The sequence below is a fragment of the Danio rerio genome, chromosome 19 (genome assembly GCF_052040795.2).
Source record: "Danio rerio strain M-AB ecotype USA chromosome 19, GRCz13ab, whole genome shotgun sequence".
Taxonomy (NCBI): Eukaryota; Metazoa; Chordata; class Actinopteri; order Cypriniformes; family Danionidae; genus Danio; species Danio rerio.
Window position 1 is genome coordinate 5,972,475 of NC_141039.2, and position 25,760 is coordinate 5,998,234.

General features: G+C 34.1%; 1 protein-coding gene across 3 annotated transcripts in view; it reads right to left on the reverse strand.

The window, feature by feature from the left end:
• The window catches only part of chd4a (chromodomain helicase DNA binding protein 4a), a 58,881-nt gene that overhangs the window by 5,259 nt on the left and 27,862 nt on the right, over positions 1-25,760 (reverse strand). For 2 of the 3 annotated variants that reach the window (XM_087294521.1, XM_087294520.1), the window contains exons 16-39: positions 25,293-25,493; positions 24,052-24,189; positions 23,841-23,962; positions 22,441-22,614; positions 22,227-22,368; positions 21,980-22,111; positions 19,896-20,013; positions 19,651-19,775; positions 18,517-18,609; positions 18,279-18,417; positions 17,481-17,656; positions 16,117-16,294; positions 14,264-14,350; positions 14,088-14,179; positions 13,488-13,621; positions 12,067-12,211; positions 10,100-10,262; positions 9,917-10,017; positions 7,438-7,672; positions 5,178-5,240; positions 4,910-5,065; positions 3,340-3,448; positions 3,101-3,233; positions 1,311-1,506 (exon numbers count right to left, since the gene is read on the reverse strand). In XM_087294521.1, the coding sequence (XP_087150647.1) occupies positions 1,311-1,506; positions 3,101-3,233; positions 3,340-3,448; positions 4,910-5,065; positions 5,178-5,240; positions 7,438-7,672; positions 9,917-10,017; positions 10,100-10,262; positions 12,067-12,211; positions 13,488-13,621; positions 14,088-14,179; positions 14,264-14,350; positions 16,117-16,294; positions 17,481-17,656; positions 18,279-18,417; positions 18,517-18,609; positions 19,651-19,775; positions 19,896-20,013; positions 21,980-22,111; positions 22,227-22,368; positions 22,441-22,614; positions 23,841-23,962; positions 24,052-24,189; positions 25,293-25,493 (3,352 nt within the window). Of the gene's footprint in view, positions 1-1,310; positions 1,507-3,100; positions 3,234-3,324; positions 3,449-4,909; positions 5,066-5,177; positions 5,241-7,437; positions 7,673-9,916; positions 10,018-10,099; positions 10,263-12,066; positions 12,212-13,487; positions 13,622-14,087; positions 14,180-14,263; positions 14,351-16,116; positions 16,295-17,480; positions 17,657-18,278; positions 18,418-18,516; positions 18,610-19,650; positions 19,776-19,895; positions 20,014-21,979; positions 22,112-22,226; positions 22,369-22,440; positions 22,615-23,840; positions 23,963-24,051; positions 24,190-25,292; positions 25,494-25,760 lie in introns of all 3 variants that reach the window. The other variant, NM_001044858.1, reaches the window with a different exon arrangement.

Genomic DNA, 25,760 nt, shown 5'->3' on the forward strand with positions numbered 1-25,760 from the left:
TATAAAGTGGGAACGTGTGTGAAATTTTATAAACGTCACACATTACCTTACTTTTTATATTATACTTGAATATAAAAAATTTCGCATTGACTCGAGTTTTTCCACGCAAACTCATATTGGCTATAACTTTGCATGAGCACATCAGGTTCAGCTGGAGAAAGAAATGCCGATCTCTTTTTTTCTTTTTTCAGATGTTTCCATGTTGAATCGTAATATCTGCGCTCCATTGATAATGCCTTTTTTTGTTGCGGTGTGCTCGCTTCACTCTGAGTTGGTCTACTCAAAGTTGATTGACCCAACTCAGATGCGCAATTCTGAAACTGAAAACTCAAAGAGTTTTTAATCTCTCGGTAAATCAACTCCGAGTTCAAGTTTAAACTCCGAGTTGGTTGAACCTCCCTACTGAAACAGGCCCCAGATCTCCAGGAGTGAACATGCCTGACAATCGAGAGGTAAACCGCCATCACGCTAGAGTTTAAGAAATTTTGTCGTACAGCGCTGTAAAAAGTGCGGAATAAAGATGATTAGATGTTTATAAAGAGAGTGATTGCTACCTATTTTACATTTTTGTACAAGAGCTCACATTTTGATCTTCTATTGGTCTCATGCATTCACGTGATGCGATTTCGCAGGTCAGAGTTTTACAAGCTTGAACTTTGGGACTTGTCGCACGAGCTTGTGTTTCCGGTCTGTCACATTCACATGGGTATAATTTGACATCTATGGGTCAAAAAGTGTGATCACAGCTTTAGGGGTCAATCACACTGAACAAGCTTTTTCATTCTGAGAATGCGAGAAGCAATGCCTTTTTTGCTGACAAGAAAAAAAAAAGTGTGCTGCGCTTTTTATGTCGCTAGGCAACCACTGAAAAAAATGTGTTCGGTGTGATAAAGGCCTTAAGCTAATGTTTAAGTTTGTAATATTTTTATTATTTGCGATTAAAAACCACCTCATGTGGATAATTATACCTCTGAACCTGCGTCTTATTTTGGAGGCTGCTACTGTTCCCTGGAGGTCATTTTTCAGCCACGTCCACATACATTTAGGCAGCTTTCAAGATGGAAATTAAATACGCTATTTGCCACCAAGGAAACCCAGGGTGCTGAATATGACTGGTTAACCTGCAGTGGGCTGGTAATATAGACCAAAATGCAGACAGAAATGCCTACTTTACTACATCCAATCAGCTCATGGTAGAAAATACAAGCCACGCCCACAATTTTCTCATTTAATATTCAATTTCCCTTGGGAAAAAAAATAATTGCAGCTTCCGATTCACGTGGACTGGAACAGCAGGCTAACATACGTACCTTTATGTAGGACGGCGTTGGCAGGTTTGTTTCCAGACATGGACTCTTTGCTCAGGTGCTGGTGGGACTCGGCCAGACACTCCACTTCACTGAAGCGTGTGTTGAGAGCCATGGAGGGGTGAGACGGGTCTTCAGTCATGTTCAGATACGCAGCTCTGCGCAGCTGTTCTTCAATCACCAGAGCCTGCTCGAGCAACTGCAATAAAACACACAGCAACACATTCAGTTATGACAAGAAAACAACTCATTTACAGGAAAAATACTGATTTCCTGTGACCTTTATTATTAATTTTTTGCATTACAAATATGTGATGTGATATTTGTTTTTGTCCTGGCATTTTTTTAGGCTACTGTTACAGTATGTGATCAGAGACAGCAGAAGTCTGTAGGCTGATTATTTCCTCAGACTTTTTTCATCTTAGCTTTGTGTTAAATGTTCTTTTATTCATTCCTTCATTCATTCATTTTCCTTCTGCTTAGTCCCTTTATTAATTTGGGGTCGCCACAGCGTAATGAACCTCCAACTTATCCAGCATAACACAGCATATACCCTTACAGCCTCATTGACACTCATACACTAAGCAGATTCGTGTCATGGGCAGTGCTTCTGTCTACCCAGTGGCTCTAGCTTCGTTGCTTAATGGCTAACATAGTGTTTATGTGCTTTATGAAGACTGAAAAACAGTGTAGATTCATTTGGTGCAGTGTCTGAGTCCACTAGATACTTTCAGAGGTGCACCCAGCTCTGCGAGCTCATCAACTCCTCCAAAAACTTAACCTAGATGATGGAAGCTTTTAGCGGTGCTTCCGACTAAGCCGAGCTCAGTACGCTTAAGCTCAGATTTTCCAACAAGCGATTTGTGCATTAAGCGCCTCAACCGTACAAAACGCTCAACTCGTGCTGCTTCATTCGTGCGTATCGCACCGCAGGATGTCTATTCACATCTTTGCATTAACATGTAAATCACTCGCGCTTGACGCTTCTTCCGCGTCTGGTCTGAACGCAGCATAAAACTTGTGCTGGATACGTTCATTCCACTGTGGCAACCCCTGATTAATAAAGGGACTAAGCCAAAAAGAAAACAAATGAATGAATGAATGAATGAATGATTGTGTATGTTCTAGTAAAGAAGGGTTAATGTTTTTTTTTAAATACCTTGTATCCTACATACATTTAACCTCTTGATTTGTATCAAGTTGCTAATGAATTTCACTATTGCACATTATTATTATATTTTATTTATTTTTGCAGTATTTTTACACCGTATTGTGCATATTTATAATTTCTTGCGACAGTGTCAAGTACTTAAGTGTAAAATGTGAAAGTAAAAAAAAAACAATAAAAAAATACTATATCTATAAAACATTTTTCAATGAAATACTGATAACTAATCGATATTAAAATAAAATCTAAATGATTTAAACTTAACCAATAAAGACAAAACCATATTAATACGATTAACCACTGGCAAAATGCTTGCAATACCCGCTCTAGTAGATAAATAGTTGCCAGATTGCAAAAATAAAGTAAAATGCGACGCAGAACGTGCAGAATTTTAAGAAAATTACTTTAAATGAACAGTTTAACTTTCTGGTATCTGGCAACCCCAAAAATGAAAGCTCATAGAGGCTCTTTAATATTCAATTAGTCTTTTTCGTTGCAAAAACCGAGAAGTTTTAGCTTTTCAATCTCCTTCTTCTGATTAATCATTTTATTAATTGCAAAAAATGTGATTAATTAATTTAAATTGATGGACAGCACTACTTTTTTCAAATATTGTTCACAATACCTTGAACCTCCGGGCAAGAAACTTGTTTTTGATCTCCAGGAAGTTTCCTCTGTTGATCTCTCCTTTGAAGGGTTCGTTAAGAATGGCGAACCGGACGTCATTCTGAATGTCTTGCCAGCGAGCGTACCCGTGTCTGAGACGGTGAGTAAAGGTAGACCTTCACACTCTGATTGTGACTGAACGCATGTGTAAGACACCCAACATATGTGTGTGTGTGCACGGACTGCATTAAAAGATACTGGATGATGCCTGCGAGGAGCCAGTAGTCATGACGACGATGCCAGATCTCATTGGTTTTCTTAGTGACTGTAGCAGCTCGTTCCTCATTCTGCCACAGGGAGTGCAATTCTGGAAGAAAAGCCAGTTTTGTATAAATGCACAAAGTTAGGACATTTTGTTTGAATTATTTAGCTTTTTTTCATATTCATATATATTATAAAGAGCTAATATTATATATTTTACAGATTAAAAGTCTATAATGCCCATTTAAATGATTATTAATAAATTATGCAAATCAAAGAAATCACATTTAAAAATAAATAGTATTATTTTAAAAATACTTTAGTTTGCATAAACAAAAAATAAAGTTCAAAAAAGATTTAATTTATATAAAAATTACTATTGATAAATTATGCAAACCAAGTGAATAAATTTAAGATATAAATAAATAGTTTTAAATAGTTATAAAAAAACAACAACTTTGATTTAACCAAAAAAAATGTTTTGAATTGGTTTTGTTATACATTTTATTAATATATTAAATTATATATTTACAGACAATGCTAATATTATACATCTCATCTCAATAATGCCCATTTAAATCTTTATTAAAACTATGCAAAGGAAATAATTGAAATAACCCAAAACAATAGTATTAGTTACAAAAGAACACTTAATTTGTTTTTTTTTATTAGATATAAATATATTAAATTATATATTTTGGGTAAAAAAACAGGTAATATTCTAGTTTACAAATATATATTGATCCAATATAATAATATAAATAAATTGTGCAAACCAAGCAAATCCATTTAAAATAAAAACCGTTTTAAATAGTCAAAAAATGAAAATAGTTAAATAGTAAAAAAATATATAATTTTGAAAGAATCCCCCAAAAAGATCAGATTTTTTTTCATATTTATTTTATATATATTATATGGTATATTTTGGTTGACAAATGACTAATAATATACTTACAAATAAATAATGGGCATTTAAACTAATAATAAAAATAACTTGTGGATAAGTTAAAAAGTGAATAAATGTAAGTTAAAAACAAATAGTATTAAATAGTTTTAAAAGGTTATACAATTTTAAATTAATAAAAAATGTTAGATTTTTTTCCTAATTATTTCATATATTGTATTAAACATTTTGGTTGACAAATAACTGATAAGACACACTACAAATATATAATGTCCCTTTAAACAATTATTAATAAATTACGCACAAAAAAAATTAATAAAGTATAATATATCATCTTATATAACGGTAATATTTTATATTTATATTTATTATATACAAATAATATAAATATTTTATTAATATTTTAATAAGTATTAAATTGTTATAAAGCAATGACCTGTTAGTGATATTTGCAAACAAAGTAATTTTTATTACTCCAATTGTTTTAATTATCACATTTTTATTTTTACATGGTCAAACAATGCACTTTATACAAATGCAATTAAGATAAAGAGATGACAGGCTGAATAAATAAAATCCATATAGTATATTTTAAATAAAATGCAGCTCAAATATCTGAAAAATCATGATTTTAAAATGAATAACTTTAACAGAAAATCTCACCGGTGAATCCTCCATCTGCAATGTTGAACATGAACCGTGTTTTGGCTTTCTTCCTCTCCTCAATTCCTGCTCCCGCTGCGCTGTCTTTGGCACTTTCTCCATTAGGCAGTTTTCCCGCTTCTTCTGTTTTACCAGAATCTTTCTCATCCTTCTGACCTGAAGTGAGGAAAAAAACCCAGAAGTATTAATAAACTGGGAATAAAAAAATACTAATAAAATAAAAACCTAATAAAAGAAATGTTTCAAAGGCTAGTCAGGGGAAGCAGACCTTTCTTCTCATCTGTAACAGGAGTTGTGTCCATCTTCTCAGGCTCATCATCCTTCTTTTCTCCTAAAACACAATAACACAAATCTATAAAGTCTATATTTGGATAAAGCATATTTTTGCTTCTTAAAGACACACTCCACTTTATTACTTTTTGCAAATAGATTCAATTTTTATAGCATTTTACAGTTACCCTAGAGTTAAACAGATGAATTTGACCAATTATTAATTTATTGAGTCGATCTCCGAGTCTAGCAGGAGCACTTTAGCTTAGCTTAGCATAAATCATTGAATCAGATTAGACCGTTAGCATCTCCTCAAAAATGACCAAAGAGTTTTCATAATTTCCTATTTAAAGCTTGAATCTTCTGTAGTTACATGGTATACCAAGACCTACAAACAATGAAAAGTTGCTATTTTCTAGGTTGATATGGGTATATAGGAACTAATATTAATGAAATTTTAGTATTTTAATCTTAATGTAGTAATAAAATTATTTAATGTTTTAATGTGTTTAAATGAGATGAACGTGATCATGTTCTGTTGGTTTTATAGTATAAATATAGATACAGTATTTCTTGGTAAATTGTTAATTGTTTACGTTGTAATATGGATTTTGAAATTTGTATTTATTATGCATTGATTAAATGGTTTGGGGCAGTGGGTAGCACAATCCCCTCACAGCAAGAAGGTCGCTGGTTCGAGACCCAGCTGGGTCAGTTGGCGTTTCTGTGTGGCATTTGCATGTTCTTCCAGTGTTGATGTGGGTTTCCTCCGAGTTTTCCGGTTTCCCTTACAGGTCCAAAGAGGAAAAAAGGAAAATGAATGAATGATCAACTGGTTTATATTTTTAGGTTGACTATTTTACAGCCAGTCCAGTGACTGCAGATGCAAAATAGCATTTTGTCTAATTCTGGCGTGCTATACAAGCAATATTCATTTTGAAGAGAGATGCTAACGGTCTAATCAGATTCAATTAATTATGCTAAGCTAAGCTAAAAGTGCTCCCGACCAGACACAGAGATTAGCTGAATAGATTGAAAATAAAGTAAATGCAACTGTTTAATAACAGGGGAGTTGTAATTGGATTAAAAACAATCATTATTAAAGTTAAATGTGATTTTTGTCCACGTTTGGCATCTGAATATGCAAAATAGCATTTTTGGCGAATTTAGATACATTATACAAAAAAAAAAAAAATAGTAAAGAAAATTATCAAAATTTTGAAGAGAAATGCTAATGGTCTAATCAGATTCAATTAATTATGCTAAGTTAAACTAAAAGTGTTCCTGCCAGACCAGAAGATCTGCTGAACAGATTACAAATAGAGAAAAATGCAGCTGTTTAACTGTAGGGGGGTTTTTAATTAATTACAAACAATTATTATAGAGCTTAATTGTAATTTTTGTCCACGTTTGGCATCTGAAGACGCAAAAATAGCATTTTTGGCTAATTCAGGCACATTATGAGAAAAAAAGAAAAGAAAAAAGAAAATTATTGAAATTTTGAAGAGAGATGCTAACGGTCTAATTAGATTTAATTAGTTATGCTAAGCTAAGCTAAAAGTGCTCCAGTCAGACCCGGAGATCAGCTGAAAAGATTAAAAATGGAGTAAAACAACAGTTTAATTATAGGAAAGTCATAAAGAAAGTGTGTTCTTTAAAAAAAAAAACAATCGTTATAAAAGTTGAATATCATTTTTGTCCTCCTTTGGAGTCTGAATATGCAAAATAGCATTTTTGGCTAATTTAGATACATTATACAAAAAAAAAAAAAGTAAAGAAAATTATCAAAATTTTGAAGAGAAATGCTAATGGTCTAATCAGATTCAATTAATTATGCTAAGCTAAACTAAAAGTGTTCCTGCCAGACCAGAAGATCTGCTGAACAGATTACAAATAGAGAAAAATGCAGCTGTTTAACTGTAGGGGGGTTTTTAATTAGATTACAAACAATTATTATAAAGCTTAATTGTAATTTTTGTCCACGTTTGGCATCTGAAGATGCAAAATAGCATTTTTGGCTAACTCAGGCATTTCATACAAGAAAAAAAAGGAAAAAGACAAAAGAAAATTATCGAAATTTTAAAGATAGATGCTAACGGTCTAATCAGATTTGATTAATTATGCTAAGCTAAGCTAAAAGCTGTCCTGCCAGACCTGGAGATTGGCTGAATAGATTAAACGCAACCGTTTAACTATAGGGGAGTTATTAACTAGATTAAAAACAATCATTATAAAAGTTAATTGTCATTTCTGTCCACCTTTGGCGTCTGAAGTCTCCTTGTCGGCCTCAGATCCTTTGGGTTTGTCTGTATCATCAGTTTTCTCCTCAGAGTCTCCCGACTTGGCGTTTTCTTCTTCCTTCTCTTCCTGCTTCCCATCAGCCTTTTCTGCCTCCGAGGAGGATTCAGGCGTCTTCTCCTTCTCCTCTTTGCCTTTCTCTTTCTCCTCAGACGCAGAAGCAGCTCGGCCATCTTCATCCGGAACAGCAATGACCTTTAAATGAAGAACGAGAACTCAATTATTGACAAAATCATCTAAAACAAATCAGGTTAAAATAATAAACATTAAGCAGAGATCCAGACCAGTGTTCAAGTAAATAAGACAACACTGTGATTGTTAATACCAACCGACTGATTACTTGTGTTCATTCTTACTTGATTTAGATTTTTTTGGTACTATTTGGTGAAGCAGTGGCGCAGCAGGTAGTGCTGTTGCCTCACAGCAAGAAGGTTGCTGATTTGATCCTCGGCTCAGTTGGTGTTTCTGTGTGGAGTTTGCATGTTCTCCCTGCGTTTGTGTGGGTTTCCTCCGGGTGCTCCGGTTTCCCCCACAGTCCAAAGACATGCGGTACAGGTGAATTAGGTAGGCTAAATTGTCCATAGTGTATAAAGCCTGGTTTATACTTCTGTGTCAAGTGACCGGTGTAACCCATGGCGCAAGCAACGCTCGTAGCTGTGCATTTATACTTCTGCGCGCTGTCTCTGTTGGTCTGCATTAACACTTCCGAAACACTAGTTGGCAGGGAGGTGTAAATGTTCTTCTGTGTCGAGTTTCTTCGCTGCTTTTTTGCTTTTCCTGAACAATTCCGAGATGTACAAGTGGCTCAAACTCACTCATTTTGAGGCAGGAACCGGCGGACGTGCAACAACTTTAACTATGAGGTAAACACAAAACAAAACTTTGCATCCGGGGCTCCTTCACAGGACTCCACACTTGTAAACAATCGCTCCATCAGGCTCGCACCATTCATGCGGCTCTCGGTCCCGCCCAGACTCGTCAGCGCTACCAAGATGACCAATCACAGAGCTTGCGCTACACGTCATTGCAACGTGTAGTTACAATTTTTGAGAGGTGCACGTCAGTGACGCCGACGGCCACGGCGAAGGGCCATGCGTCTACACCATAGCATACGCCGGCGTTTGACGCAGAAGTATAAATCAGCCTTAAGTGTGTGTGTAAATGAGTGTTTGTAGATGTTTCCCAGAGATGGGTTGCGGCTGGAAGGGCATCCGCTGTGTAAAAAATCGTGCTAGATAAGTTGGCGGTTCATTCCGCTGTGGCGACCCCGGATTAATAAACAGACTAAGCCGACAAGAAAATGAATGAATGAATGAATGAATGGTACTATTTTATCAAATATTGTGTTAATACAGTTAAACTAAATGTTAAACTAAATGGTAAATACTTTCGATATACACATTTTTCCTTTTTTAATCTGTTTTTTACCCTTTTTATTCTATTATTTTCTTTTACTCGTTTCTTTTATTCATGTTTATGTAACGTACATTGAATTACCATTGTGTTTAAAATGTGCTATATAAATAAACTTGGCCTTGCCTTACATTTATGAAAAAGCTGATATTGTAATACAGGGGTCACCAATCTCGGTCCCTGAGGGCCGATGTCCCTGCAGGTTTTAGCTCTAACTTGCCTCAACACACCTGCCTGAATGTTTCAAGTATACCTAGGCTGTTTCTCAATATGCGTTCTTCATCTGTCTTGCGTCCTCGTGTTCTCATGCAACGTCATCATCAGCTGCCTAAGTTCAGTTGCAATACTCAAGACCGCAAGAAACTTTCCAGATGTGATCTTGATAGAGGACGCACCGATGCAGACTTGAGCACCGAACTCGCTCTTAAAGTCCCAGAAGTCATTGCGACTGGAGGTGGGAAGCGCAGCATTTTATTTAGTTTTATTATTAAAGTTCAGAGATATCATTTATTTACCCCAGGAGTTTCCCTAAATGAAACTGTGATAGTAAACAAAACCATGAACATCTTAATAAAGGAATAAACACATTAAGGGTGTTTGTTTGCTGAAATTCGTATTAAAATCTGTTTTATGCAGTTTTTATGCAGAGTATATATTTTGAAAAGGGGAAAAACAATAAATCATTGTATGAATGCTACACTGTTTAAATAATTTACCATTTAAAACGTGTGAAGGTCATGTGACCATCAGGAAGAATGCAGCATCTCATTTCTCACAGGACGCGTTTCTGCCCTTGCAGTCTCCTGAGTTCGTTCTTCCGAGGACACCTGGCAAGACCGGTCTCCACAAGAACGCAAGTCATTTCTCTGCGTTCTTGGAATTGAGAAACAGCCCTAGTACGACCTTGATGAGCTTGTTCAGGTGGGTTTGATTAGGGTTGGAGCTAAAATCTGCAGGACACCGGCCCTCCAGGAACAAGTTTGGAGACCCCTGCTCTAATATGACAGTCTAAAAGCTGATACTCACTTCACTGTTTTTGTTTTCATTGGCCTCCTTCTCTCCGTCTCCATTTTTCACCTTTTCTTTATCAGCATCTTTACCAGCATCTTCTGCTTTGGGAACACCGTCTGCAACAAAGACATTTTAAAAGGTTAATTACTCAGACTGAAACATTATGAGTACTATTATAAGTGAATGAGGCGAGTGTACCTGGAGCAGGTGTGTTAGGCTGGGTGTCTGATGGAGTGCCAGTAGTGGGGGTTTTGCTGGGAGAGTCTGGATGGCTGCCGGCGGTGGACGTGGTCTTATTCTCGCTCAGCTCCATCATCCAGGGCATCGACCACTGACCGTTCACATGCTCAAACTCTTGCACCTGAAAAAAGACGTCATCACAATATTGCTAATCTGATTACTAATAAATGGCTGAACCCATGTATGCAGTTTTCTTATCTAATTTGTCATCACACAGATAGTTCAATCCAATAAAGAAAAGCCTCCATGCATTCCAAACACTAAGGAAATATACTGAAGAATGTGGGGGAAAAAAAAAAGTCACATGGATTTCCATGAATGCAGCAAAATGAGAGCCGGCCTCTTTGTGTTCCTACTTGACTTGAATTGTTCACTTGCTACATTTACTTCACTACATTACACTCGTGCCCGGATTCGTTGCTGAATAACCAATCAGAGCGCTCTCTTCAGTCAACGGCGGATTCTAGATGTTGAATTGAGCCAATGAGCTTCCACAGTAAACCAACGAGAGAGAACACACCAAAACAACTAGCTGGACAGACAAAACCCAACAACTGACTGTGTGTCCCAGCCTTAACATGACTAGACCCACACGGAATCTGCTCGTGCAAAAATCCACAGATTTTCAGCCTATCATTGAGTCTATTTATTTACTTGTGTAAGCGTGTAAATTTATGTTTGTTTAGTCTTTTTGCTAATATTATTGACTAATATGAAAACGTTCATAGCATTTATTTACAGTACAGTTTGTAAAGTAATATTTTCTATCTTTTAGTAGATAAATATTATATAAGAGACTGGCTTTGTTTACCAAAATTTGTGGATCTAATTGGATTTGCATTGTAAACCGTTACGTTTCACGTATGTTTTGTTGTGTTTTCTTTTTTGCGTTCTCTTCTCTCTCTCTTGTTGTGGATCCTGTCCTGTTTCAGGTGTGCAACCATTGTTCAAGTGAGCTGTCAATCACCATCGTCACTCAATCGGCACGCCAATAAGGATTGGGTCTGCGCAGTATAAAAGCCATTTGCTTGCACTGTTCTTGAGGAGCGCTGTGCTCACAGCCAGTCCCCTCACTTGTGTCGACCGGCCTGTTCACTTGTTTGCTTCGCTAGGTGTTGTTTGAAATTGCTGTGTTCTTGTTTTCTCTTTATTGAGAGATTCATTTATTAGATAAACTTGTGCAGCTCAGTTTACTGTCTAGTGAGAATTTGAATGATCTTTATGAGAATTGGATTATTTGAGATCTTGTTCTGCTAACGGCTAACAGTGTGTACTTTACGAGAATTAGAGTAATGTGAGCAGCTCAGAATATTTATGTGTTAGTTAATGGAGGTGTTGCCACATGTGTAATTATGTTTGGAAGTTATGAAGTTTAGTTAAGCTACGTGCTGAAGATTGTTTCTGCATTTTTCTTTGATCAGTCAGTTTAGTGGGTTGGGGTTTAGTTAGATCGTTTTGTTATATTTATTTCTTTGTTTTGGCAACACTCCTGTTTTCTTTATTTAATTTGATTATTTAAAATTACATTTACATTACATTCCCTATTCATTGTTTGACATTCTGTTTAATAAATACTTACTTTTTGATTCACTTAACAAGCGGTTGTGTCTTCTCCTTATTCTTTCAGCATCAGTAGACTCACTGATTGTTACGTTTCATCCATTTAATTATTTAACAACTTAAACACGTAACAAAAAACTTAATACACGAAATCAAAAATAATATCTTTTGACTTATATTTAATTTTAAGTTATGATACTCCATATATATATATATATATATATTTTTTTTTTTTTACAAAATTCTCTGCAGATAAAGCAAAAAATGTCAACAGATCCTGTCATTCTCTCTGGCCCTTAATATGACCTTTTAAATGCACATGACTTGGCTGTTGTATTGTGTTCCAACAATGCTGAGGCATTTACCTTCTTTCGGATGAGCGACATCACACCGATGCGCGTGAGGACGTGCTGCCGTGAAAGTCCCTCTCGAGGAACACCATCTGCAAAGCTTTCAGCACCATCTGCGCCAGGTTCACACAAGTGCCGCATAAAGAGAGAGACATAAGCCCTGCGAGAAAGCAGACGACCATCAGAACCAGTTCACATTTCTCAAAAGACCAAATCAATGATTGCTTACTTAGGAATTTATGGAAACGTATCAATAAAATCAAATAGGCACTCAACAGACACTTATGCATTCACAGTTTTATAACTTGAGTATGTTTTAAAAGGGAAAGTTCACCCAAAAATCTACATTCTGCCATTAATTATTCACCTTTCATTTGGTCTTGTTTCTTTCCTCTGCTGAAATCAAAAGATATTTTGAGAAATCTTGGTTGCTAGCACCCATTGAATTTCATAGTCATTTTTTTTATGCTATGGAAGTTGATTGGTGCTAGCATCAGCATTCCTCAAAATATCTTATTTTGTGTTCAACAGAAGCTCAAAGATTTAAAACCACATGAGGGTGTATAAATCATGAGGAAACTTTCATTTTTGTGTGAACTGTCCCTTTAAATCTAGTTGTTTAACAATTTCGCATCAACGAAGTTCGAGATTTTGAAAAGAAGTCTCTTAGGTTCACCAATTTGCATTTACTGCATCAAAAAACTATTAAAACTTAGAATAAAAAAAATTCTAATGAATCTACAATTAGAATTATTATAATTTGTATCAGATATTAATAGAATATTGTTTTGTATGGTACTATTTTATCAAATATTGTGTTAGTACAGTTAAACTAAATGTTAAATTAAATAGTATATTTCTAATATACATATTTTTCCTTTTTGTTTTAGCATTTTATTCTATTATTTACTTGTACTCGTTTCTTTTATTTATGTTTATGTAAATAAACATGAATAAAATAAATCTTATACTCGTTTCTTTTATTCATGAATATAGAATATTGTTTTGTATGGACCCAGTGATACAAAACAAGACTTGTTGAATGAATAGAAAGTTCAATGAATAAAGGTTAAAAGCTGCATTCCAATAATGTGATAAATCTCTTTATTAACGCTTATGATCAATTTAATGCATCTTTGAAGAACTGTAGCCTTTGTTCCCTCAAGAAATAATAGTAAATGCTTTGAATGAAATATTTTTTCACAAAAAAAATCTTCTTAAAAAAAAAAACTGGACTTTCAGCCTGTAACTATTATTACTAAGTTTGTAGTATTGATCTGTAATCGAAAGGCTCACCTTTATTTGTAACCAAAAAGTCCTAATTCATAGTCAGTTAAATATTTATAACCTGGTCAAACTTAAAATAATAATAATAAAAATAATTAAATTCAAATCACACAACTAGTATATAAACCACTAAATGAATTAAAACTCACTTAAACTCTCTCTCTGATTTGCCTCGCAGGTCTCTGACCAGCCACTGTGTCGTGAAGGCGTCCTGAGGTGGCATGCCATAACGCATCACAGCATTCAGGAAAGCCTTCCTTTGACGAGCATTGAAACCCAACACCTGCCAAATCAAAACAGTTCAGTTGTAGTAACTCAAACTCAAAATATGCAAGTTAAAACAACAAAAATCTCTCACACTTCTATGTTTATTTGTTTATTTCATTGCTACATCAGCAACATATGTATGAATTATTAATCTAAGCATGTATAAATTATTAATTAAATTATAAAGTTCTTATATAATATGTTTTATCTATATTATTACATAATAATTTCAACATCCTAAAGCTTAGCTCCTGATTTATCAGGGGTCACCACAGAGGAATGAACCTCCTGTCCATCTGTTTTATGCAACGGATACTTCTCCAACCGTATGATACAAAAAATAAATAATTAAATAAAATACATAATATTAAAAACACTAGAGATTATTTTTGGTTTGATACATGATAAATAACTAAAATTCTTCCCAGGAGACATTTGGAAAAAAACATTAAAGTGATTAGAGTAAAGAAAACTGGTCTCACCTCTATGTTGCCGCTCACTCTGGCCAGCAGGGGGGGCAGTGGTTTGTCTTTGTCGTTTCTGAGGCCTTTCCTGTTGGGTCGCCGTGAATTGGCTGCAAGCAGACGACCATAATTGTGTTTAAAGAAAGTGTCTATTTGTTATTAAATTAAGTTTGATTTAGCTATGCTGATCTCACCTTCTGATCGCTCGTCAAAGTCCTCGTCTCCTTCCTCTGAGGCAACCGAATAGTCTGATTGGCCGTCAGATTGATCGTCCTGCCAATCTGCAACGGATAAAAGGCAAGTATTTGATTTATTTTTATTTATTTAGATTTTTACTGCATGGATTTCCTAATTCACTCACATATTTATGGTTCACAGAACTTTTTAGATTGGATATACAAAATTAAATATCAGAATCCAAAAAGTGTAGAAACAAAATTAAGTAAACAAGGATATAACATTTAGATATGAGAATATGGCATTAAACTACCATAATAATAAAATAATATTTGTATGTAATCAAAGTAAATTATAATAATACTCATCTGTTGCTTTTCAATTGCTAATACAGTGTTTACTTCTTTATATAGTTTTTTAGTCTAAATAAATCCAAACTAAATGGGGATGGTACATTTGACACCGTAAGTGTTCAAAATTACTATGTGGGTATTTCTATCTTATTTTACTGTTCTTCATCATATTTTTCCTTATGTTCTCTCATAAAAACATAAATGTTATCTTCTAGGCTCTAAGTCTAAGTTTGGCCTTAGAAAACTGAAGCTTAACCACTTGCAAATGCTGCTTATGTTGCATGGGATGAAAGTCCTCAAGTATGGTGGCCATTACTACAACTATTACGACCACGACTACTATTACGACTGTTTCGGACTACTACTACTATCATTACAACTAAGACTACTACAATTACGACTACTACTACTATTACAACTAATACTACTACTATTACAACTATGACGACTACTACTACAATTACGACTAATGACTTCTACTACTATTACGACTACTACTATTACGACTAATGACTTCTACTACTACTACTATTACGACTACTACTACTATTACGACTAATGACTTCTACTACTACTATTACAACTACTACTACTATTACGACTAATGACTTCTACTACTACTACTATTACGACTACTTCTACTATTACGACTAATGACTTCTACTACTACTATTACGACTACTACTATTACGACTAATGACTTCTACTACTACTATTACGACTACTACTACTATTACGACTAATGACTTCTACTACTACTATTACGACTACTGCTACTATTACGACTAATGACTTCTACTACTACTATTATGACTACTTCTATTACGACTAATGACTTCTACCACTACTATTACGACTACTACTATTACGACTAATGACTTCTACGACTACTATTACGACTACTACGACTATTATGACTAATGACTTCTACTACTACTACTACTACTATTACGACTAATGACTTCTACTACTACTATTACGACTACTACGACTATTATGACTAATGACTTCTACTACTACTACTACTACTATTAGGACTAATGACTTCTACTATTACTATTAAGACTACTACGACTACTACTACTATTATTATTACAACTAATACGACTTCTACTATTACTATGACTACTACTACTACGACTACTGCTTTTACGATTATTTAAATGAAAAAAATACATTAAAGAGCTATAAAAACAAAAAATAATACAGTGCTAATACGGTGTTTACTTCTTTATATAGTTCTTTTCCTCTAAATAAATTCAAACAAAATGGGAATGGTACATTTGACACAGTAAGTGTTCAAATTTACTATGTGGGTATTTCTATCTTATTTTACTGATCTTCATCCTATTTTTCCTTATGTTTTCTCTTAAAGAAATGTATTATCTTCTAGACTCTAAGTCTAAGTCTTCTAAGTTTGGCCTTAGAAAATTGAAGCTTAAGCACTTGCTGCTTATGTTGCATGGGATGAAAGTCCTCAAGTACGGTGTGCAGTTTGGTTTGGTCACAATTCTCACCTCTGTCCTCCTGAGAGCCGTCGTTGTAGTTGACCTGTTTGCGGATTCGCTTGCCCTTGCCCAGATTACGAGCCAAATCCTCCTGCTGCTGCTCATAATGGTGTCGGAGGAGTTTCTCCCAGTAATCTGGATCCACACTTTCCTCCTGCTTGATGATTTCCCTCTGAACTTCCTCCTCCTAAGGTCGGAAGAAAGGAAACAGCAAGAGAAGGACAAAAATTATATTTATTAACATAATATAGCACACATCTGCCACAACAATAATCCAACGTGGGATCCATAGCAGTTTTAAAATTAATAAATAAATAAAAAAAACTCTATTATGACTACTACTACAACAACTACGACTACTACTACTACTATTACAACTAATACGATTACTATTATGACTACCACACTACTACTGTTGCTATTACGACTACTACTACAATTACGACTAATACGACTTCTACTACTACTATGACTACTACTACTACTACTTTTTTGACTACTACTACTACGACTAATACGACTTCTACTACTACTATTATGACTACTACTACTACTGCAATTATGTCTACTACTACTACTACTACGACAAAATTCGATTAACTTTTATTTGAATAGCGCTTTTACAATGTAGATTATGTCAAAGCAGCTTCTTTGACACAATCTACATTTCAAAAAAAAATAGCAATACTACTATTATGACTACTATTACTACTACTACTATTATTACGGCTAATATGACTACTATTACTACTACTTTTACAACTTATGCTACTACGACTATTATGACTACTACTATTATTTTTACTACTATTAGGACTACTGCTACTACTACCATCACGAACACTACTACCATTATGAAACTATTACTATTACAACAACTTACTATGACAATGACTACTGTTACTACGACAACTACTATTATTATTATTATTATTATAAAAAAGAAATATTACTATTGCAATATTTCACTGTTAAAATAAAATAAATTGTGTATTAAAAAAATTGTGTAAAATGTATGTATGACCATTTTCATTTTAAAATACGAAACCTGTTTTCAAACTTAATATGTCTTTAAAGTAAAATTAAAGCATTTAAAAATACTGAAATAAAATTTAAATCTTATATTATACATTTAAAATTACAATACTAATAGCGATAGCTGCAACAATAATGTGGTCTTCACTTTAACATATGTACAAATTATTGCTAACATTTTAGCATAAAAAAATTGGAAAGAAACTACTATTTTACAATTTTCTAAATCAAATAAATACGCAGTCCTAGTGCAAACTTCAATGCCACAATGCTCTTTAATCAGCACTCACCGCCTAGTGCAAACTTCAATGCCACAATGCTCTTTATTCAGCACTCACCGCCTCTTCCTCATCCTTGACCACATACTGCGCCACTTTAAAGGAGCTGAGATACTCGTTCATGCTCTGGAGCTCCGTGTCGTCGGTCGCATCCTGATTACGATCCAGCAGGCGATCGATGGCTTTGTCATCATAGTGAATCACACTGCTGTCCTCTTGTCCTTCTTTGTTCTCTCCTTTAACAGACAAACAAACACAGCCACTTCAATCTCAGTACACCACAGAGTTCCAGCAGGTTTTATGAGGGTAAACTTTTTTAAAGACTAACAAAAGAAAACAATACAGCAATGCACGTAAAATTACGTATAATAGAGAGCATATAAAGAGTTTATAGCAACATCGCAAATTAAAAAAAAACTTTTACATTTTAAAGTGTGTAAAAGGAGGGTTTAAACAAAGTTGTGTAGCAACAGTCTGTGAATATAACCAGCTTTCAATGGCAAAAAATGTATTAATTTTATTGTTTATAAGCACACTTGATAAAATCGTCGAAATCGACATTCTCCATTTGTACGCGTCATCAGAATGGAGAGGCCCCACCCATTGGTGACAATCTCTCCCTCATTAGCATAGGATGCAAGTCTTGTTTTTGAATCTGCCACTATGCTGAAACACAGGCATTTGTAGCTCCGCCCTCTTTTAAAATGAGCACAGTCTCATTTAAATTTAAAGCAACAGTCACCAAAACGCCCCAATTATGATCAAAGGCTAAAATGGGTAGTTTTAAAGAGTCATTATATATCTATATAGCATTTCTTTGCTGCACTGAGAAGCTTTATTTAAGATGTTGTGTCATACCTTCTCCCTCGTCCTTAAATAGCTCCTCTGTACCGAATTTAAGAATGTCATCGAGCTCCTGTTTAGACATCGAACCAGTCTTTGAGCCCAATCCAGGACGCACAACCAAGTGAGTCAACATCATCTTCTTCTTGGCCACCTTCAGATAAGAAACGCAAATAAACCGGTCAGATTAGATTTAAAAGACACTGTTGGTGAATAATATTATTTAGTTTCCTGCAAAGACTGTGGATTATACCTGAGTAATTCGCTCTTCTACAGAAGCTTTGGTTACAAAGCGGTAGATCATCACCTTCTTGTTTTGACCAATCCTGTGAGCTCTGCTGAAGGCCTACAAAGAGGAAACACAAGGAAAATTGAAGATGGCTATAACAAAACCAAAAAATGTTAAATAAATAAATAATGTGACCTTTTGAGTTTGTTAAAAACACTTCATATTGAGTAATATTACTGAACTCCAGTGGTATTTCTGTAGAGCTGCTTATAACCTAGTTGAACTAAAAAATAACTGATGAACTCTGATTTATACATTGTTTTAAAACTTTGTTTTGCAATTCATAAATTCAGAACTAATCTGAAATGTATTACAAACAAGGAAAACCATTACAGTTTACTAAAACCATGTGATAATATGTAATTTGCATTAAATTTTGCCAAAAAACAAGAAAAAAATACATGCATAAATTATAAATAAACTTCTTTTACCCATTTACTTTTATTCGACTAATTAGTTTCATTTAAATAAAAGTAAAAATTGTATATAAAAAATAATTATGAAAAAAACAGACCCCCCCCCCCAAAAATTACTAAACCTTTTAAAAATATTAACATTCAAAATATATATAAATATTTAATTAATTCTGTATAACTTGAGAGTTGAGCTGCCTAAAGCTCCTTTACTAATTTCATAACTGAAAATGTGATTTTTGCACAAAATAAAATTAAATTAGTTACTATAGCCAACCTAAACAATAACAATTTCTATATAAATTATGATATAAACTTCTATAATTTGCACTAAATGTTGACCAAAACTAAATAGGCATTAAACAATTGCCAAAATAAATCCATATTTTTAATAAATAATAATAATTTAAATACAAATTCTGAGGAAAAAAATCATTAAAAAGCTATTTAAAAAATAAATAAATAAATATAAGCAAAAGTTAAATGTGTATTATTTGATGAAGTTTCTATTAACTGATTGCTTTTTTGTTGGCTTATTGCTACAATAAAACAATTCATTCTTTATAAATCACTATATAAACAAAAAGGACTTCAGAGAGTTCAGGAAAAACGTTTAACATGTCATATCTCAATGATTTTACCAGATTAGTTAAAGGTTAAACATCAGTGAGAGTCCATAGTTTACCTGAATGTCATTGTGAGGGTTCCAGTCTGAATCGTAGATGACGACGGTGTCTGCGGTTGCCAGATTGATACCCAAACCACCAGCTCTGGTCGAGAGCAGGAAAACAAACTGAGGAGCACCAGGAGCTGAAGCCAATGAAAGCCACAATACACTATGACACTTGTCATATCATTTCAGAAACGGAGTTTGTAAAGAGGAAAAGAGAATATTCGTGTAAACGATTTAGATCAAACATCTTGTCTCACCGTTAAAGCGGTCAATGGCTTCCTGCCTCATGCCTCCTGTGATTCCTCCATCAATACGTTCATATTTGTAGCCCTCATTCTCCAGGAAATCCTCCAGCAGGTCCAACATTTTGGTCATCTAGAGCGCAACAGAATATCTCAAACCCTGCTGTGCATACTACACATACATTACATGCATATTTTATTATTAATAATTCATTTTTGAGGTGGATTTTAAACCACTCAAGGTCACCGCACATAGGACTCAATAAATAAAACAATAAAAACCATAAACAATAAAAAACATAAAAGAAGTAACAGGCACTTATTTTTTAAGGTGTTATTATTACAGATACATCTATGATGCAAATTATTTATAGACCTCCTGAATATTTCTCTGCACTTATTAGACATTGGTTTGAGTTTTCAAAGTTTTACTTAATAAATGTCTGAGGAAATTTCTTTCAAATTTAAAAGTTAAAAGCATTATTCCTCCCACTATATGAAAACTGGTCAGAACAACAAATGTTTTCATTTACTGGAACTGATTATCAGTGTTAATAAATTAAATATGGATTTCATAACATTTCTGAAGTTGAACTTCATGATCGTTGACATCGTGTTGGCAAAAATGTGGGGGGTGAAAAAAGCTGGTGCTTCTTGCACACCCTCTCCTCTCCATATGCACTAGACACTTTCTTTACAAAACTCTTGAAAAAAAACATTGTGCAATTCTTAGTGCACTTCTACGGGTGGTTTGTCAAGCCCTCTCACCTATGTGAAGACACTCTCTTTTCCTCTCCATATGCACCAGACACCTTCTTATAAGCACCCTATACTTATATATAAATATTTAATTAATTCTGCATAATTTGAGAGCTGAGCTGCCAAAAGCTCCTTACTAATTTCATAACTGAAAATGTGATTTCACAATTTATTGAACAAAATAAAATAAAATTAGTTACTATAGCCAACTTAAATAATAATAATTTCTATATAAAGTATAATATAAACTTCTTTAATTTGTACTATTTTATTATTATTATTAACAATAATCATAATAATAATAAATTTTTGAGGTGCATTTTAAACCACTCAAGGTCACCGCACATAAGACTCAATAAATAAAAACAATAAAAACCATAAACAATGAAAAACATAAAAGAAGCAACAACCACTTCCTATTTAAGGTGTTATTATTACAGATACATCTATGATGCAAATTATTTACAGACACCTGAATATTTCTCTGCACTTATTAGACATTGGTTTAAGTGTTCAAAGTTTTACTTAATAAACGTCTGAGAAATTTTCTTTTAAATTTCAAATTTAAAAGCATTATTCCTCCAAGAATATGAAAACTGGTCAGAATAACAAATGTTTTCATTTACTGGAACTGATTATCAGTGTTATTAAATTACATATGGATGTCATAACGTTTCTGAAGTTGAACTTCATAATCGTTGGCAAAGTGGGGGGTGAAAAAAGCTGGTGCTTCTTGCACACACTCTCCTCTCCATATGCGCTAGACACTTTCTTTACAAAACTCTTGAAAAAAAAATCATTGTGCAATTCTTAGTGCACTTCTACAGGTGGTTTGTCAAGCCCTCTCACCTATGTGAAGACACTCTCTTTTCCTCTCCATATGCACCAGACACCTTCTTATAAGCAACCTATACTTTGTGCAATTCTGATTGTGCTCCATACAGATACACTAGAGCAGTGTTTCCCAACCCTGTTCCTGGAAGCACACCAACAGTACATATTTTGGACGTCGCCCTTATCAGACCCTTTAATTTTAGGTTTTGGAGACTCTTCTAATGTTTCGATAAGTTGATTCAGGGGTGTTTGATTAAGTAGAAGGTGAAAATGTGTACTGTTGGTGCGCCTTTAGGAACAAAGTTGGAAAACACTTCATTAGAGGACATACTCACTCCTCTTCATGTACTTTTATTTGTTTGTCCGTATACTTTTATTGAATTTGAATAAAAATGTCTGCTAAACAAAAAAATCTTAAATGTTGTGTTCATTTGAGTTATCATGATTTGTGCCAGATATTAAAAACAATATGAAAAATTAATAAACAAACAATGTTTCTTGTTTACCTGAGAGAAGATGAGCACCCTGTGTCCACCCTCCTTCAGCTTGCGCAGCATCTTCTGCAGTAGCAGCAGTTTTCCAGAAGATTTAGTCAGGCCACCACCCTCATACATCCCATTGGGCATTTTGGCAGCTTCCTGTTTCACACAGCCAATCAGGAGATCAGAGACTTTTCTGATACTGCACCCTCCGATATCATATGCGACTATAGTTTGCATTAAATGGGGAGAAACTTAGAAACATGGACTGTACCATAGCAGCAGCAGGGAATAGATAAGGATGGTTACAGCACTTCTTCAAGTCCATGACCACATTCAGCAGAGAAACCTGATTTCCTCCACCACGAGTGTTCAGAGCCTCGAAGTTTCGGGTTAGGATGAACTTGTAATATTTCCTGAATTAAAAAGACATGCATTTATCAGAAACTCTGCATATTGTGTGAGCGTGTTTTGGATTGCACACTCACTTCTGCATGGGGCTGAGCTCCACGCGCACAATCAGCTCTGTTTTTGAAGGCATGTGCTTGAACACGTCGGCTTTGAGTCTCCTGAGCATGTGTGGTCCCAGCATGTCATGAAGCTTTTTGATCTGGTCTTCCTTGGCGATGTCCGCAAACTCCTCCAAGAAACCCTCAAGATTACTGCAGAGCAAAAGATAGTGTTGTTTTTGTGTGCATATTCCTAAAGTTACACCAGAGGGTGCTAAGAGAGTGTCTGAAAATATTATTTTTTTGTTTTGTTTTAAGTGTTAGTAAAGAGTTTTGTTAATTTAAGCCTTCTAATAATATGAATAATGTTATGTTAAAATTAGTACTTCTATTTTAGTGTCTTGCTCACTGTTTGAATTGTGCTATATAAATAAAATGTGAAGTAAAAAAAAAATTATAATAACTTAATATATTTATTTTAAAAAGATCATGTAAGAAATAATGAATGAAAAAAACTATTTTAAAAATGCTGGAAATTATTAAACATTATTAAACTTAAATTTTGATTAAAAAAACATTTAGCTTAATTTATAATAAAGAATAAAAAAAAAGTATTATAAAAAAAATAAAAGTATTATTTATTGCTAAAAGGCTGATGTAAAAAATGAAAACATATTTCGAGTATTAATGTGCATTGCGAATTTATATTAAATATTATTTAAAAATATTAATAGTTATACTTAAAAGATTATGTAAACAATTACAAAAACTCTGTATTTCTAAAATGCTGAAAAAACATTTAAAACTTAATAAAATAAAAACAACACATTTAATTAAAAACATTAATATAAAAGGTGATTTTTTTGCTTAATTTATATTAAAGAATAAGTGTATTATTTATTGCAAAAAAGCTGATGTAAAAAATTTAAACATTTCAAATATTAATTTGCATAGTAAATTTACATAAATATCATTTAAAATAATCTAATTATATATATTTTGAAAAGGACCGTTCACAATCACACACACAAAAAAAAACAGTAGTTAAAAAATGCTGGAAAAACGTATTAAAAACAATACATTCAATTAAACATATTTATTAATACAAAAGGTTAAAATACATAAATTTTGCTTAATTTATCATCAAGAATAATAATAAAGTATTATTTATTGATAAAAAGCAGATGTAAGAAAAAGTTACATTTTATAAACAAAAACTATTAATAAAAAATAAAAATGAAACAAATATCTAATAATAATAAACGTATAATACAGACATAAAAAGTATTTTTTTTAAATTTGTATTGAACAAAGCCCTTCATTATCTTTGTAACTTACCATTAAAATCCTTAAAAGCTTTCATTAAATTTTTTTAAATTAATTAATACAATAATCAGCAAGCTTTCTCTCTAAATTAAAAAGTATTAACACAAACTGACCTGAATCTCTCCGGCGTGAGGAAGTTGAGCAGATGGAAAAGCTCTTCTAGGTTGTTTTGCAGTGGTGTTCCTGTCAACAACAGCTTATGCTGCAGCGGGTAGTTGTTCAGTATCCTGAAAAACTATGGACACCACAGAACAGTAGTAAACCACAAATGAACAGAATTCATTCAAACCAATGTAGCATTATAAAGCAGCCATGTTGTCTCACCTTCGACTGGTTATTCTTCAGTCTGTGGGCCTCATCAACAACCAGACAGGCCCAGTCGATGGAGCCCAGAACGGCTGTGTCAATAGTGATCAACTCATAGGAGGTCAACAGCACGTGAAACTTGACGGAGGCTTCTTTCTGCAGGATCATCAGTAAACAATTTTTATTGTATGGATTCAAGATTTAACATTTAGGTGCACAGCAATAAGTGATAAAAGTCAGGGGGGAAATAAGTGAAATGGTGGTACGGTCCGGTTCAGATCAAGGTTATTATAGTTAACGAAAACGAACTTAAAAACTAAAACTAAAATGTAAAATAATTGTTGTTAACTGAAATAAAAATAAGAGTTTTTAAAAAAAAAACTATAACTAACTGAAACCGTGTTGTGTACATATAAAACTAACTGAAACTAGCTAAAACTATAGCAAACGCCTCCTTCGTTTTCGTATTTGTAAATGTATTTACTACATATTCTTACTGTATGCCTTTTAGAAGTAAATCTAATTCGCGCTGCAGGTGTTTGACCCGTACGGCACCTCAGAGTCTGTAGTCCTGCTGCCATTGGCCAGATCGAGCCGGTTGTCCAGTCATCCTCGCTGCTGCTCCCGCGACAAAAGCAACGAGTGAACATGACAGCAGCACGGTGACAGTATTACAGGCACTTCAAACTATTACTTTAACACATTTATTACCAATAATAGGTTTTATTTCTGTATCGCGAACAAATCGCATCTTCTAAGTGAACCGGTTGAACTAGTTCACCAAATCTAACTAAATCATTTAAAACTATTCACGTCTTCAGTAAGCACTCATCTACAAACTACTTAATTTTTAACAAGCCTAATACCCCCCTCTGACTCGAAATAGTCCAACATATACTCTCATTCAGTTATGAGAACAGTAACATTACATTGAGAAGCGGTGAACAGATAATATTGTGCATGCGTGACACAGTGAACCAAACACCAACAGTACAACCTGCTGTGTGACTGAACTAAACTTGAACAACTGCAGCGCGGGTAAACCGAGGGCTTAAATGAGAGGATCTGGTAAAACGTGTCATAACAGACAATCGTAATGGAATTTAAATAAGTGAATCATGCTTCAGTTGGGTTGCAAAACTTTACTGTAATTGTAAAAATCCAAACTATTTAAATACTTGGAGTATAAAGCATGTGATGGAGCATGTAAACACACTCAATGAAGAGGAGTAATGAAAAGAGTCTTCCAGCTAACCGACCTTCATCTTGGAGGGTTTCTTGCCACCACGGATGGCGTTGTTTTCGAAGGAGAACTCGTTTTCTCTGATGACGGCCCTGCTGTCTTTGTCGCCCACATATGTGACTACGTACATGTCCGGAGCCCACATCTCAAACTCTCTCTCCCAGTTGATGATGGTGGACAGCGGTGCACTGACCAGGAACGGGCCTTTAGAATGACCCTGGAGAACAAACAAACACAACTGCATTAACAAAATGTTGACTTTATAAATGTATTTAAGCAACATACAATGTTATGGTGGCTCATGTTTTTAATTTTCCTAAACACCAAAACTCTTTTAATTTGATGTGCACTGGTAATCAAGCAAATACCAGATGAAAGCAATCATAACTATCAATTTGTGTTAAACCACAGCACATTTGAAACTTCATGTGACACTTTTACTTTTAAACATCTTAAATTTATTAAATCAAAATAGTCAAAAAGT